The sequence below is a fragment of the Somniosus microcephalus genome, chromosome 27 (genome assembly GCF_052327205.1).
Source record: "Somniosus microcephalus isolate GS21.2 chromosome 27, FLI_Smic_1.0, whole genome shotgun sequence".
Classification (NCBI taxonomy): Eukaryota; Metazoa; Chordata; class Chondrichthyes; order Squaliformes; family Somniosidae; genus Somniosus; species Somniosus microcephalus.
In genome coordinates, this window is record NC_141013.1 from 27280050 (window position 1) to 27293887 (window position 13838).

At 42.0% G+C, this 13838-nt stretch overlaps 1 protein-coding gene across 5 annotated transcripts in view; it reads right to left on the reverse strand.

Moving 5' to 3' along the window:
* Positions 1-13838, reverse strand: part of unc13c (unc-13 homolog C (C. elegans)) — a 794870-nt gene that overhangs the window by 587788 nt on the left and 193244 nt on the right. For 3 of the 5 annotated variants that reach the window (XM_085968794.1, XM_085968796.1, XM_085968795.1), the window contains one exon: positions 9504-9806. The exons of the other annotated variants lie outside the window; for them this stretch is intronic. In XM_085968794.1, the coding sequence (XP_085824920.1) occupies positions 9504-9806 (303 nt within the window). The remainder of the gene's footprint in view (positions 1-9503; positions 9807-13838) is intronic. 5 annotated transcript variants of the gene reach the window in all.

A 13838-nucleotide genomic window follows, 5' to 3' on the forward strand; every position in this document is an offset into this window, starting at 1 on the left:
ATAAGTCTGCATTGGATGATTTAAGTAATTTTTACAGACTGTTTCAAGCACTTTGAAAGCGGATTTTCCTGATAGCTCAGTTCTTAAAGCATCACCTAATGTGAGACTCAGACACGTACAAAGGATAAGCTCAAGGCTCAATTCCCAGTCTCTGTTGGGCAGCAGCTGAGGCACTTTATTGGATCTCAGTGCCCCCCGAACTAGGGAGGCAAAATTCTAATCCTGATCTCTATTAAGTAACCATTATTGGAAAGTGCAGACATGGATGTTGGGCGAGGACAAGATTAGTCCCCACACCTGCTGAGAATGAGTGGTGGAATCGCCTGGGTGGATTGCAGAAATGGAAATCTGGTGGGAACGTTTGCACAACTTTTACAGGACCTGCCTGATTTTCCTTCCATTCATTTCAACGGACGCGAGTTCAGGCAGTTTCCGGTAGTGGCATGCGATTCTCCCCACCAGATCCGCCCCCCCCGCCCAGGCGATTCTAATGGCCGGGCGATAAAAGACGAAAATCCACCCCAAGAGTCTAGGTTCAAACGTGAAGAACAGTCTTCAAGAGTAAAAGGAGGAAAAAGAAACTGACAGAGGCACTCGACGACAGAGACACAACTAATAACTCTTCCAGCTACCACGCGAATATGAAAGGAGTTTCCAACTTACAATAATCCACCGTTTATGATCAATGGATGCTGACATACTGTAACTCAGGCATTTTGGTGATCAGACATCAGCCTTTCAACAAGCTGTGTGGGTTTAACGTATATCAATCACGTAAAATGTTGCCATCACTACTAAATTCAGCAAGTTCCAGCCTGACTAGATGTGTTAATGTTTCTACAAAGGAAAAATGAAATACTGCCTTCTCAACACAAGCTAATTGGACATGGAAATGGGTGGGAAATGAGAGATCTGGGCAAAGGGCTACACTGGGTAGCAGACATACAAATCCTAAAAGTTACTCTTTTGACACAACAATTGATTTACAACCAAGACAGTGGTTCCAGAAAATTGCAAAAATATTAGCACTTGTAGCAAGCAGCTAAATCTACTGGAAACTAAAGTGAAGCAACTGAAAAAAAATGAAAATATCAAATAACTTTCATGCCATAATTATTTTTTAAGGGTTTGCCTGATTCAATACATTGTCTTCCTCTAAAATTGCTTACCTTTCTTCCAAGTCCAAGCTCTCTTGCTATAATCAGAACAATTGAATTGGCTCACATAGTTTGGAGTCATAGGTCTTGAGGGCTGAAAAACCTTTGTAGAACCTTCTCTCATTGAGCACAGTATATTAGTAGAACACAGGTGTCAGCCTCTCACCTCCGAGTCAGAAGGTCGTGGGATCAAGTCCCACTCCAGGGTGACACTTCAATGCGGTACTGAGGGAGTGCTGCACAGTCGGAGGTGCCGTCTTTGGAATGAGACGCTAAAATGAGGCCCCGTCTTCCCTCTCCAGTGGATATAAAAGTTTCCAGAAGAAGAGCTGGGGAGTTCTCCCCGGTGTACTGGCCAATATTTATCCCTCAACCAGCATCACTAAAAAGAACAGTTCATCTAGTCATTATCTTATTGCTGTTTGTGGGATCTTGCTGTATGCAAATTGGTTGCCGCATTTCCTACAGTATAACAGCGAGTGCTTTAAAAGTACTTTATTGACCATCAAGCACTTATGAACATCCCGAGGTCGTGAAAGGTGCTATATAAATGCAAGTTCTTTCTCATTCTTTAATATGCAATTATCCTATATAAGAAATGGAATGGCCTTTTCTTAATTTCATTTTCTTAACTGAACTCTGAAAATTAGGTTACAGTTGCCCAGGTCACATGGTAGAATGACAAAGACCTAACAAATATTTAAAGTTTGACATCTGGAAGTTACTCTGAGCGATGTTATCGTATAAACACTCAACACATTCCTATCAAATTCCTCAGTCTGCAATTTTAAGGAGCATAAACCCGTTTATTTTTAAATGAGTAAATGGCTCCATTAAAACAGTAGAGAGAAGAATTTGAATGTTAAGCACTCGTACATCTGTATGAAGATAGCCTCACTCACAGTTATAAGAAATTGGAGCAGGAGTAGGCCATACGAGCCTGCTCCGCCGATCAATAAGATTATGGCTGATCTTCGACCTCAACTGCACTTCCCCGCCCGACCCCCATATCTTCCGACTTCCGATAAGAAAGTATCTAAGTGTAGTGGGACAATGTTCAATTTAGTCCGATAGTCGTTAGTATTTGACAATACTGAAAATCTTTACAAGCTCTAAGGGCTGGATTTTTTCAGTGGTGGCGGGATAGCTGGTTGCCGGGTTCCGGTCCCGCTCCCGGCTGCAGCAGCTCTGTCAAAGGAATTTTCCCTTGATTGGCCTCGTTAAGCCCGCCCTGCAGGCTTCCCGGCCAATTACCAGAAAGCGGGTCTGATGACGTAATTTGATGACACGTCATCAGCCGGTTTCCTTAAAGGGACCACGGTCACATGGAGTTTGTACAGTGATGAGTGTGCATGGAATGGCTTGGACATTAAAGGGATGCTTCACGGTGCTGGCGTGGGACGGTGTCAGCCTGGCGCATCATGTGGCAGCCAGAGTGTACAGCATCAAGTGAAGTAAATCTGGCCATGGTGATGCCATCACTGGTCTCCCGGGCAGCAATGTTGTCAGGGGCTGATGCCCTGTGTCCTGTGCATCATCAGGTGATGGCGGAGAAGGTTGGTGTTGTTGTTGGTGCTGCTGGTGATGTTGGTGTTGGGCCTGAGCGTGGAAGAAATCAGAGGAGCAAGGTGAGATCATTTCTAGGGCACCGATGTTGCTACAATAGGTGGCAGCTGCAGGTGAAATGACAGAAGCGATCTGTCAATGGTGAGAGAGGTTGTTCCAATGAGGTGGCACTGGACGTACAGTTGGATCTAAAAACTTGTAAGCTAAAGAAATCTCTATATGTATTACAAATGAAGTAACCAACAGTTTCTGCGCTCTGAAACTGACCATCTGCAACATGGCATCCTTTACACCACTTCTGCAGCTGTCAGCTTTTCACAAACATCAGAGCAGACTCAACTCACGCCAGGTTGAGCTGACGTGTTCCCCGAGCAGCGGGTAACCTGCGGGGGAGCACGTAAAATTGGAAGGAAGCCTCAAAGTACCATTAAATTGGCTCTTAACAAGCCATTTAATGAGCTCAATGTCTCCCCCGCCGCTTGGTGTCGGGTGGAGGCGGGTTGACAGCGGGTTTCGTACCCGCTGTCAATCTTTGTTATTTTGAGAGAAGACCCGCCTCCAAACCCGCCCTCTGAGCGTCGGCAAAATCCAGCCCTAAATGTATCAGTGACTATTGGTTCACAATCATGACTAAAGAATCTGAAAACAATTAAATCCTTGACTACATTTGTACTATAAATCTGAGAGCAATGATTACATGTGAAATGTAAACATAGCCAGATTTCAAATCCCGTTTTTCAGTTTACTCTCAAAGAATCTGCCCAATACCAATATTTGGAGTGGATTTGTCCTAAAATAATTGCTGCAAAATTCAATAAAGCCGTCGAAAGATTTTTAAAAAGTTCTTAATAAAAGTGACAGAGGGGTATGAATGGCTCTATATAAATCAATTGTTTCTTCCATTACAGCTGTGATGTGGGGCCACCTGCAAGTACAATATTTTTGTGTTTTGTTTTGTGTTTTGATTCCCTGGAGGCATTTATGGTTGAAGAATGGAGAACTTTCCTAATCTTTGCTTTTAATTAGCACCAAGCACTTCCTGGTTAGGTGCTACATAGGTTGGATGGAAAGTAAACCTCCGTCTTCTCTTCCCCAACAAAGTGCCTTATTCTCAACCTCAGAATAGCATCAGTGTGAATTTTCCCCATCAGTCATCCTCTGAATCAGATTGCCAGTTTGGTATGGATTGAGAGCACTTTTATGTATTTCTTAAGGCTAAAGGGATCAAGGGATATGGGGAGAAGGCAGGGACAGGGTACTGAATTTGGATGATCAGCCATGATCTCATTGAATGGCGGAGCAGGCTCGAGGGGCCGAATGGCCTATTCCTGCTCCTATCTTCTATGTTTCTATGTTGCTTGCTCAGACCCATAGGAGCTAGTTTGATAGTGACAAAATCATTTCACATAAGACCCTGACTAGAGAAAACTTTAATTCTTTCAAAAATAAAGACATAAAATGCTTGAAACACTCAGTAGGTCAGGCGGCATCTGTGACGAGAGAAACAGAGAACGTTTCAGGTCGATGACCTTTCATCAGAAGTAGAAGATGTTAGAGAGGAATGGCAAGTACAGAGCCAGGGAAAAGGTGGATCAGGGAAAGAACAAGAGGGAAAGGTCTGTGATAGGTTGCAGGGCAAGAGTGATTAAATTACATTGAAACGGTAACTCTGCTTTTCTCTCCACAGATGCAGCCTGACCAGCATTTTCTGTCTTTATTTCAGATTTCCAGCATCCGCAGTATTTTGTATTAGTTCAAGTCAGCAATCTGGCCTAGATTTTAAGCCAAGTTCCAGAAGTAAACTTCATGTGCTCTTTATTCCATTATATGAACATTTATCAAAACCATGGGTATTCCCCATTAATAATTTCACTGTGCACTACAATATGATGTTTATATTAATTATAATTTTACTTCATTTTTTTCAGGCACTTGCTTCAGCTATCAAACTGACAACGTGTCTCGTCATAGCATCAAACTTTCTAACCTTCTGAGGTGCACGCTGTTTCGCATCCTGTTATTTGCTGCCTTGCAGATGCTTGCAGTAGGTGTGCATAGCAACAGATATCACTGGACAGTGACCCAGGAATAGGATAACTGGTCGACCTCTCCCTTTCCAAGGATACTGAAGTCAACTGCATCATCCCTACTGCTATTCCAGTTTAAAAATCGGCCAATGTAGAGCAAACCAGGAATCAAACTGGGGTCGTTGCTATCTGTGTGGCTCAGTGCCATAACATGCTGCACATTTACTCGCTGAGAAAGTGCTTACTACTTTTAGTTAAACATATACTTGTGTGCTCTCCCAATAGCATGAGTTCAGGAAAGAAGGGTTGAGCGAGCAAAGGAATCAACAGGAAATTTGAGTCAGGAAATAAATATTTATGTGGGAGGGGGCATTACTATATGCAAGAATTTATCATAATAGTAATTCAAATACCCTAGTTTGTATATATAAATATAAACCTGCAATGCAAAAAGAGAAAAATGACTTTTAATGCATTAAAATAGACATCGACAATTTTAGACCATCATATAGCAAAGACAGAATAAACTGCCTCTGAGGCCTCATTGAAATCTCTTTCGGCATTTATGCAGATTACAGCTGTAAACCAACAGATGTTTGCGCTGTGCAATTTATGAAGTTATCCCATTGAAGCTACTTGAACACACAACAAAATGCTGATGAAATTTGAAAAGGTTCCTGATTAGGCTCCCTGCTGGTGATAACAATTATTAGCATCTTTCATCAGGCTACTGTAATTAGAATGTCTAAGGGAGGGTGGTGAGGGGTGTTGACTAAGTTATGTGCAAGTGCAGAATATTCTGAAGGGATAAATATTGTTGAAATAAGATAGAGGTCAAAACCGTTTCCAAAATATCAGGCACAGCCCCACTAGCCTCCTTCTTAAGAAGGACAGAATCATCAACCTTATTCAAGATCTGTTGAATACAAATTTGCTGAAAACTCCCTCGAAATTCTGAGGCCTAATATTATTTCCTTCAAATAATTGACCCTACGCAAGGCTGCATAATGATCTTTGCAGACTCATGAATACAAAACCCAAAGAATGAAGTGTAAAATAATACGTTAAACCATAAGTAGGCAGCAACCAAGAACAAAGACGTGGTATTATACTGGAGATTTGATTTCCTCATGGGATGTAAGTATCAGATAATGACTAATGAAAGTCAGTTTCACATCTTAAGAGTCAAATTGGAAAAAAGTTTTGAAAACCTAAATACCTGAGCAAACACTTTCATAGTTGTAACCTGCATAGTTGCTGCTTCCAGTAACTCAACATCACTAATAAAATATATTAAAACTTTTTAAAAGAAAATTATGCCGCAGGTCAATCTGCATCTTTGGAGAGGAGGCAATTAAAAACTGACAGATAAGCAAGCATTTTACTAGAAATAGAAGAAAAAATGAAAGGGAACTTTTAACTTTGGATCCCACTTCTGATATACCAATGTCTTCATGTCAGCAAGCCCAGAATAATTGAGAAGAACATCCAACAATTCACTTGCCAGTTTCACAAGTTCAATGTCGGTTTCAGAGCATGATGTAGAAGCATTTGGCACACATACAATAGCTGAGATAACAGGAAGCGCTGACAAGGGTGTGTGCACTAAACAGACAAGGATGTTTCCAGAGCGCATTGAGTCCAGCAGAGATGGAGCAATAGTGTCTGCCTGATGTTACTGTTCTGTATCATCAGAGTTTTACAGGCTGGCATCACAAAAAACTGACCAGTCAGATTACTATGCCACCCTATAGTAAATGTTTTAAAGTACAAATAGGCTGGAAACCACAAATTTACATTTACTTCCTTGCGATTTGGACGCTGATTCCTGATGGATCACCATTAACCATTCATTTCTGCAATCATGTCACCACATTCTTCACATGCATCCCCATGACAGTGCTAATCTCAGTGTAGCTCTTCACTAACCATGCACAATGGAAGATTCACTAATATATTAAAAATTGTACAATAGTGCACATTTCACGTTTGGCAAATCACGCTTCCCATGTTACACTTTGGCTTTCACACCTTTTGATTGGCTGAAATTTAGAAAAGACAGATTCACAACTATAACTACTCACGGAATTTACCAAGCCTGAAATTCAGCCAATCAAGTTACTCAATAACATTTCAAAAATCCTCCGAGCTACTATTATTTTCCCTCAGTAACTGGCATTTTTAATGCAAGAGTCTTGAGCATGAACAATGACCAGAATATCCCGCAACACGAGTTATTTTGTCAGCGTGGGTGGAAGTACATCTTCCCTCATGCTGAAAGAGGATTTCTGATTATTTCCCCTCCTCTCCCCCACCCCACTGAATGAGAAAATGAGCTGGAGAATGAATTTTGGGAGTTTGTTCAGGCAACAATGCAGATAATAAATTTACTTCAGAGAGAAGACTTAGCTCAGGGAAAGACAGAAAAAGAGACAAAAAGTGAGTGATGACTGCACGTTTCAGAAATCCTAAATTGTTGTTTACAGAATTGTATTTTTTTTCAGTACAAGTTTCAAATGAATTTACACATCACGTGGCCCTCAAGATATGCATCCATGCACCCCAAATATAAGCAGTATTGGAGTTAATTTGTTTGTCCAAATGATTTGAAAACAAGCTGGAAGATGAATGTGGGATGCTTCCTGGGAGTGAAAGTTTTTGCATCAGTACTGTTTTCAATATTTTTAAACTTCAGATTCTAGTTCAAAGAGTTCCAGACAAAGATAGATGGTTCATAGCAGGAGACCAATTGTGCACTCCCATTGCCAGTATCGGCTAACTTAGCACAAGCCAGGTATTAAATCTTGACCTTTCTGGTCTGTGAGACTCTATGCCACACCATGCATTTCACTAACCTACAGACCAATCATCGGGGCAAGAGTTCTTCATAATTCTCTCCGCCCCTGGAAAACATGTTACAATAGCTCAATTAGTTTACTTCTCATTTGAGATATTCTCACGATCATTTTTCCAGGGTGACTAAGTTGTCCACAATTACCTTATTTCCTTTCTATAATGCTTTCCTTATTTGTTTAAATAATTGCAATTACCTTTATTAAAAATATTTACTATGATCCCATGTGCCATAATTGGTGGGAGTTACAAAAGTGGTTGAATTTTGAGCTTTTTAATTTGGATTATATCCACATGGGTAGGGGAGTCAACAGTTCAGTTAAGGAAATAGCATGGAGACAGGACTTTCCTCTTGACTCAGTGGATAAACTTTCATCTGAAAACACAACATCAGGTCCCACATGTATGCTGATGACACTCAACTCTATCTCACCACCACCTCTCTTGACCCCTACACTGTCTCTGATTTGTCCGACATCCAGTATTGGATGAGCAGAAATTTCCTCCAACTAAATATTGGGAAGACTGAAGCCATTGTCTTTGGTCCCCACCACAAACTCCGTTTCCTGACCACCGTTCCCATCCCTCGCAACTATCGGAAGCGGATCCAGACTGTTCGCAACCTTGGAGTTGTGTTTGACCCCGAGTTGAGCTGCCGACCACATATCCGCTCCATCACCAAGACTGCCTACTTCCACCTCCGTAACACTGCCCAACCCCTACCTTGCCTCAGCTCTTCTGCTGCAGAAACCTCTAGACTTGACTATTCTAATGCTCTTCCGGTCCGACAACGCCTCAATTTTTAAAATCCTCATCCTTGTTTACAAATCCCTCCATGGCCTTGCCCCTCCCTATCTCTGTAACCTTATCCAGCCCTACAAGACTTCAAGATCTCTGCGCTCTTCCAATTCTGCCCTTGCACAACCCTGATTTTAATCGCTCCAGTATTGGTAGCCGTGCTTTCAGCTGCTTTGGCCCTAAGTGCTGGAATTCCCTCCCTAAACCCCTCCACCTCGCTACCTCTCACTCCTCCTTCCAAGATGTACCTTAAAACCTACCTCTTTGACCTAGCTTTTGGTCATCTGTCCTTATATCTCCTTCTGTGGCTCGGTGTCAAAAATGTTGTTATTGACAACGCTCTTGTTAAGCCCCTTGGGACGTTTTGCTACGTTAAAGGCGCTATATCAAGGCAGATTGTTGTTGTTGATATAGGCACTGTTGTGGTACTGAGCTATGCAAACCAGGGTAGCTGCAGGTTTAGCCGGTGTTGAATTTGCTAATCACAGCAACAAGGGCACTTTTAATTAACCCCACTATTCCTGGAGTAGGGCAAAGGAAAAATAAAAATCAACCATTTCTGTAGCTTCTTGCTAACCAATGATACCAGCTGAAAAGTGTTTGATTTCAGGTTATGTTCAGTTGTGATGTCCCTTTAGTTGAATAGCGTCTCAACACTCATTATCGAGGCTCATATATGGAGAATGATCATTTGAGTGAGGAACCGTAGAGCTGTCTGAGCAGTACCACAATAGAAGTGTGTTCCTTTGTTTAACTCCCTCAAAAGGCACATATCTCGTTACAGAATTACCTTTTCCTTGTTCATTTTCGAATAGATCAGTAGGAGCCACAACAAACACAACGTGGGAAATAAAGCAAAACAGGACTTTGCCGTACCAAAATGATCTCTGGATCACTCATAAGGTTTAGTGAACACACACTAAATGAAATGATTTTGTTACCATAACATTAAATAAAATGGTAGACTTTTATTGGGGAAAAAAAAAATCACAAATAACAATTAATGGGAGGAAAGTAAAGTGGTGTGAAAAACAGGATTTATGGAGGTAAAGCAAATTTGTTTCCTTAGTGTTACAATAATAATGCCTGTAAGTATACATACATGTTGTCTTCTCTTTCAGAAGTATGGTTACAGGATCCATCAGGCTCCACCTCCATTTGCAGATTGTCCTGGGAAACGCAGCTGCAGTTAGAACAGCATTGACTACAGCATGTGCTATTCTCTTGGTCACTGGGCTGCCCTTGTGAATTCTGCTGGTAGCTGTACACAGTAGAGCGGGATTCACAATCACTCTCCATAGTAGAGTCATGTACAGCATCACTCTCACTTCCTTCAGAGTAACTTGGCTGGGAATTGGCATGACTGGGGGTTGTAGATAGGTGTTGCCTGCTTTCCACTGATCCACTGCAGAAATCACAAATAAATCTTCCACATCATATTTAACACAACTTATTCTGCAAATATTCTGCCTCCCTATAAAACAAACTTTTCTTTTCATGCAAAGCGCAGAAGAACAAAATAATATGACGTCAATTCCCACTAGTTCTGAAGACCACAATGTTTTTCATCATCTTAACTTCAGTATGGAGAAGATAATGAAGACCGAATTAGACAGGCAAATTAGATGTTTATCATTTACAATCAAGTCACTGAAATGTTGAGAAGTTAATCATTTTTGATGAGCAGTTTGATAATATACTTTACTATAAAATGTGCATTACAAAATATATAGTACACCTTCTAATTAGTGCAGTCTTAGAAAGCCATACAAGATGTTTTAAAAAGGATATTTACAGATGCTTTGTTACTGAGGAAATGGTAAACAACTTGTGGGGGTTGTGGTAAGTCACATGACATGTAACAAGACAAAATTAAACATTTAATTAAAAAACTTTATTACAAAATTAAATTTGACACACCAGGTCAAAAGCACCTTAAATTACTCTTTTCCTTTCAAATACCACAATGCCGGATTGAAATGAGAAAGCATATAATACACAGCTCAATTTTTTAATAAAAGCACTCTGCTTTAAGTAGAGTTCTTTGCAACAGATATCCCCAACGGCAGCCCCTAATAAACTGGTCAATAAATCACTGCATGGTACAGCCTAGGAGAATCCAGTCTTAATCCCTACTCCGTTCATAGTTAACTTATTTTAACCCATCCACTTCTTGCCTCTAAGATCCTTGCTTTCGTGTCTCCAATCTTCCCCTTGCATATTCAAATCCCCTTCCAAACAATGAAACCTGGCCTCCTGTTCAGGAATTTTTATTTTTAAATGAACCTAGCAACTAACATAGAAACATAGAAGATAGGAGCAGGAGTAGGCCATTCGGCCCTTCGAGCATGCTCCGCCATTCAATGAGATCATGGTTGATCATCCAAATTCAGTACCCTGTCCCTGCCTTCTCCCCATATCCCTTGATCCCTTTAGCCTTAAGAAATATATCCAACTCTTTTTTGAATATATTTAATGAACTGGCCTCCACCGCCCTCTGTGGCAGAGAATTCCACAGGTTCACAACTCTCTGGGTGAAGAAATTCCTCCTCATTTCAGTCCTAAATGGCTTACCCCTTATCCTTAGACTATTACCCCTGGTTCTGGACTCCCCGGCCATCATAAACATCCTTCCTGCATCTAGTCTGTCCAGGCCTGACAGAATTTTATAGGTTTTGATGAGATCCCCTCTCAATCTTCTAAACTCCAGTGAGTATAAGCCCAATCGACACAATCTCTCCTCATACGTCATTCCTGCCATCCCAGGTATCAGCCTGGTGAATCTTCGCTGCACTCCTTCCATGGCAAGAACGTCCTTCCTCAGCTAAGGCGACCAAAACTGCACACAATACTCAAGGTGCGGTCTCACCAAGGCCCTGTACAACTGAAGCAAGACATCCTTGTTCCTGTACTCGAACCCTCTTGCTACGAAGGCCAACATACCATTTGCTTTCTTAACCGCCTGCTGCACCTGCATGCTTACCTTCAGCAACTGGTGCACAAGAACACCCAGGTCTCTTTGCACTTCCCCTTCTCCCAATCTATTGCCATTCAAATAATAATCTGCCTTCCTGTTTTTGCCACCAAAGTGGATAACCTCACATTTATCCACATTGTAGTGCATTTGCCATGTTTCTGCCCAATCACCCAACCTGTCCAAATCGTACTGGAGTTTCACGACATCCTCCTCACAGCTTACCCTCCCACCCAGCTTTGTGTCGTCTGCAAATTTGGAGATATTACATCCAATTCCCTCGTCCAGATCATTAATATATATTGTGAACAGCTGGGGTCCTAGGACCGATCCTTGCGGTACCCCACTAGTCACTTCCTGCCACTCAGAAAACGACCCGTTTATTCCAACTCTTTGCTTTCTGTCCGCCAACCAGTTCTCTATCCAAGTCAATACCTTGTCCCCAATCCCATGTGCCTTAATTTTGCACACTAATCTCTTATGTGGGACCTTATCGAAAGCCTTCTGAAAGTCCAAATACACCACATCCACTGGTTCTCCCTTATCTATTTTACCAGTTACATCCTCAAAAAATTCCAGTAGATTAGTCAAGCATGATTTACCTTTTGTAAATCCATGTTGACTTTGTCCGATCCTGTCACTGCTTACCAAGTACTCTGCTATTACATCTTTTATAATAGATTCTAGCATTTTCCCCACTACCGATGTCAGGCTTACCGGTCTATAATTCCCCGCTTTTTCTCTACCACCTTTTTTGAATAGTGGGGTAACATTAGCTACCCTCCAATCCATGGGTACTGTTCCAGAGTCTATCGAGTTCTGGAAGATGACCAGCAATGCATCTACTATTTCTAGGGCCACTTCCTTAAGTACCCTGGGATGTAGATTATCAGGCCCTGGGGATTTATCGGCCTTCAGTCCCATCAATTTTCCTAACACCATTTCCCTACAAATACTGATTTCTTTCAGTTCCACCCTTTCATCAGACCCTATGTTCCCCGGCATCTCTGGGAGGTTATTTGTGTCCTCCTTTGTGAAGACAGAACCAAAGTATGAATTTAGTTGGTCTGCCATTTCTTTGTTACCCATTATAAATTCCCCTGATTCTGACTGCAAGGGACCTACGCTTGACTTCACCAATCTTTTTCTCTTCACATATCTATAAAAGCTTTTACAGTCAGTTTTTATGTTGCCTGCGAGCTTACTCTCATATTCTATTTTCCCTTTCTTAATTAATACCTTTGTCCTCCTTTGTTGAATCCTAAACTGCTCCCAATCCTCAGGATTATTGCTTTTTCTGGCCAATTTATGTCGTCTCCTTGGACCTTATGCTATCCCTAATTTCCCTTGTTAGCCACGGTTGATTCACCTTTTTTGTTTTATTTTTATGCCTGTCAAAGCAGAAGAGAGATGAAAAGAAGGATCCATGTCAGTTACAAGAGATAGCTTTGCAAGAAACCTAGAGAATTGACTACTGGAAGGCCAGAAAAAAGCAATTGGTGTTTCTGTTCAATAAACTTGCATTTACAGTTCCAAAAATGGATTTACTGGGGATATTCGCAGAGATAAGGTTGGCTTGGGATACTTCAAGATGTTCAAGATGCCAGGTGTGATAAACAGAATTGTTACTTCAGCCAGTAGAATGGCAGGTGAGATGGAAGAGAGGAGACTGGGGGGAAAAAGAGCAAAGGATGGCAACGGATGGTCAAGGATGGCAAAGGAGCTCCCTAGGGAGCTGCCAGCACAGGAGCCATCTTGAAAAAGTGTAGGCAGGATAGGCGCACAAACGTCAGTGTTCTTGCTCAGGCCAACATCCCCAGCATCAAAGCTTTGACCACGCTCAATCAGCTCTGATGGACGGGTCACATTGTCCGCATGCCCGATACGAGACTCCCAAAACAAGTGCTCTACTCGGAGCTTCGGCACGGCAAGACAGCCCCGGGTGGGCAGAGGAAATGCTTCAAGGACACCCTCAAAGCCTCCTTGAAAAAGTGTAACATCCCCATCGACACCTGGGAATTCCTGGCCCAAGACCGCACCAAGTGGAGGAGAAGCATCTGGGAAGGCGCTGAACACCTCGAATCTCTTCGCCGGGAGCAAGCGGAAGCCAAGCGCAGGCAGCGCAAGGAGCGCACGTCAACCCAAGCACCCCACCCACCCGCCCCTTCAACCACCATCTGCCCCACATGTGACAGAGACTGTAGGTCCCGCATTGGACTCATCAGTCACCTGAGAACTCATTTTTAACGTGGAAGCAAGTCATCCTCAGTTCCGAGGGACTGCCTAAGAAGGAAGAGGTGAGACGGAACCACAAAGTGGTACAGTTACTGTAACAATGTAGAAGTATTTCACTTTGAAATTTGTTTAAAGCCCTGACATGCTCTTTGAATGGCCAGTCTGCTGTCAATAACAAAAGTTTATAGAGTTTATAGAAAATATTATGAGCATTTTTAACACAAAAAT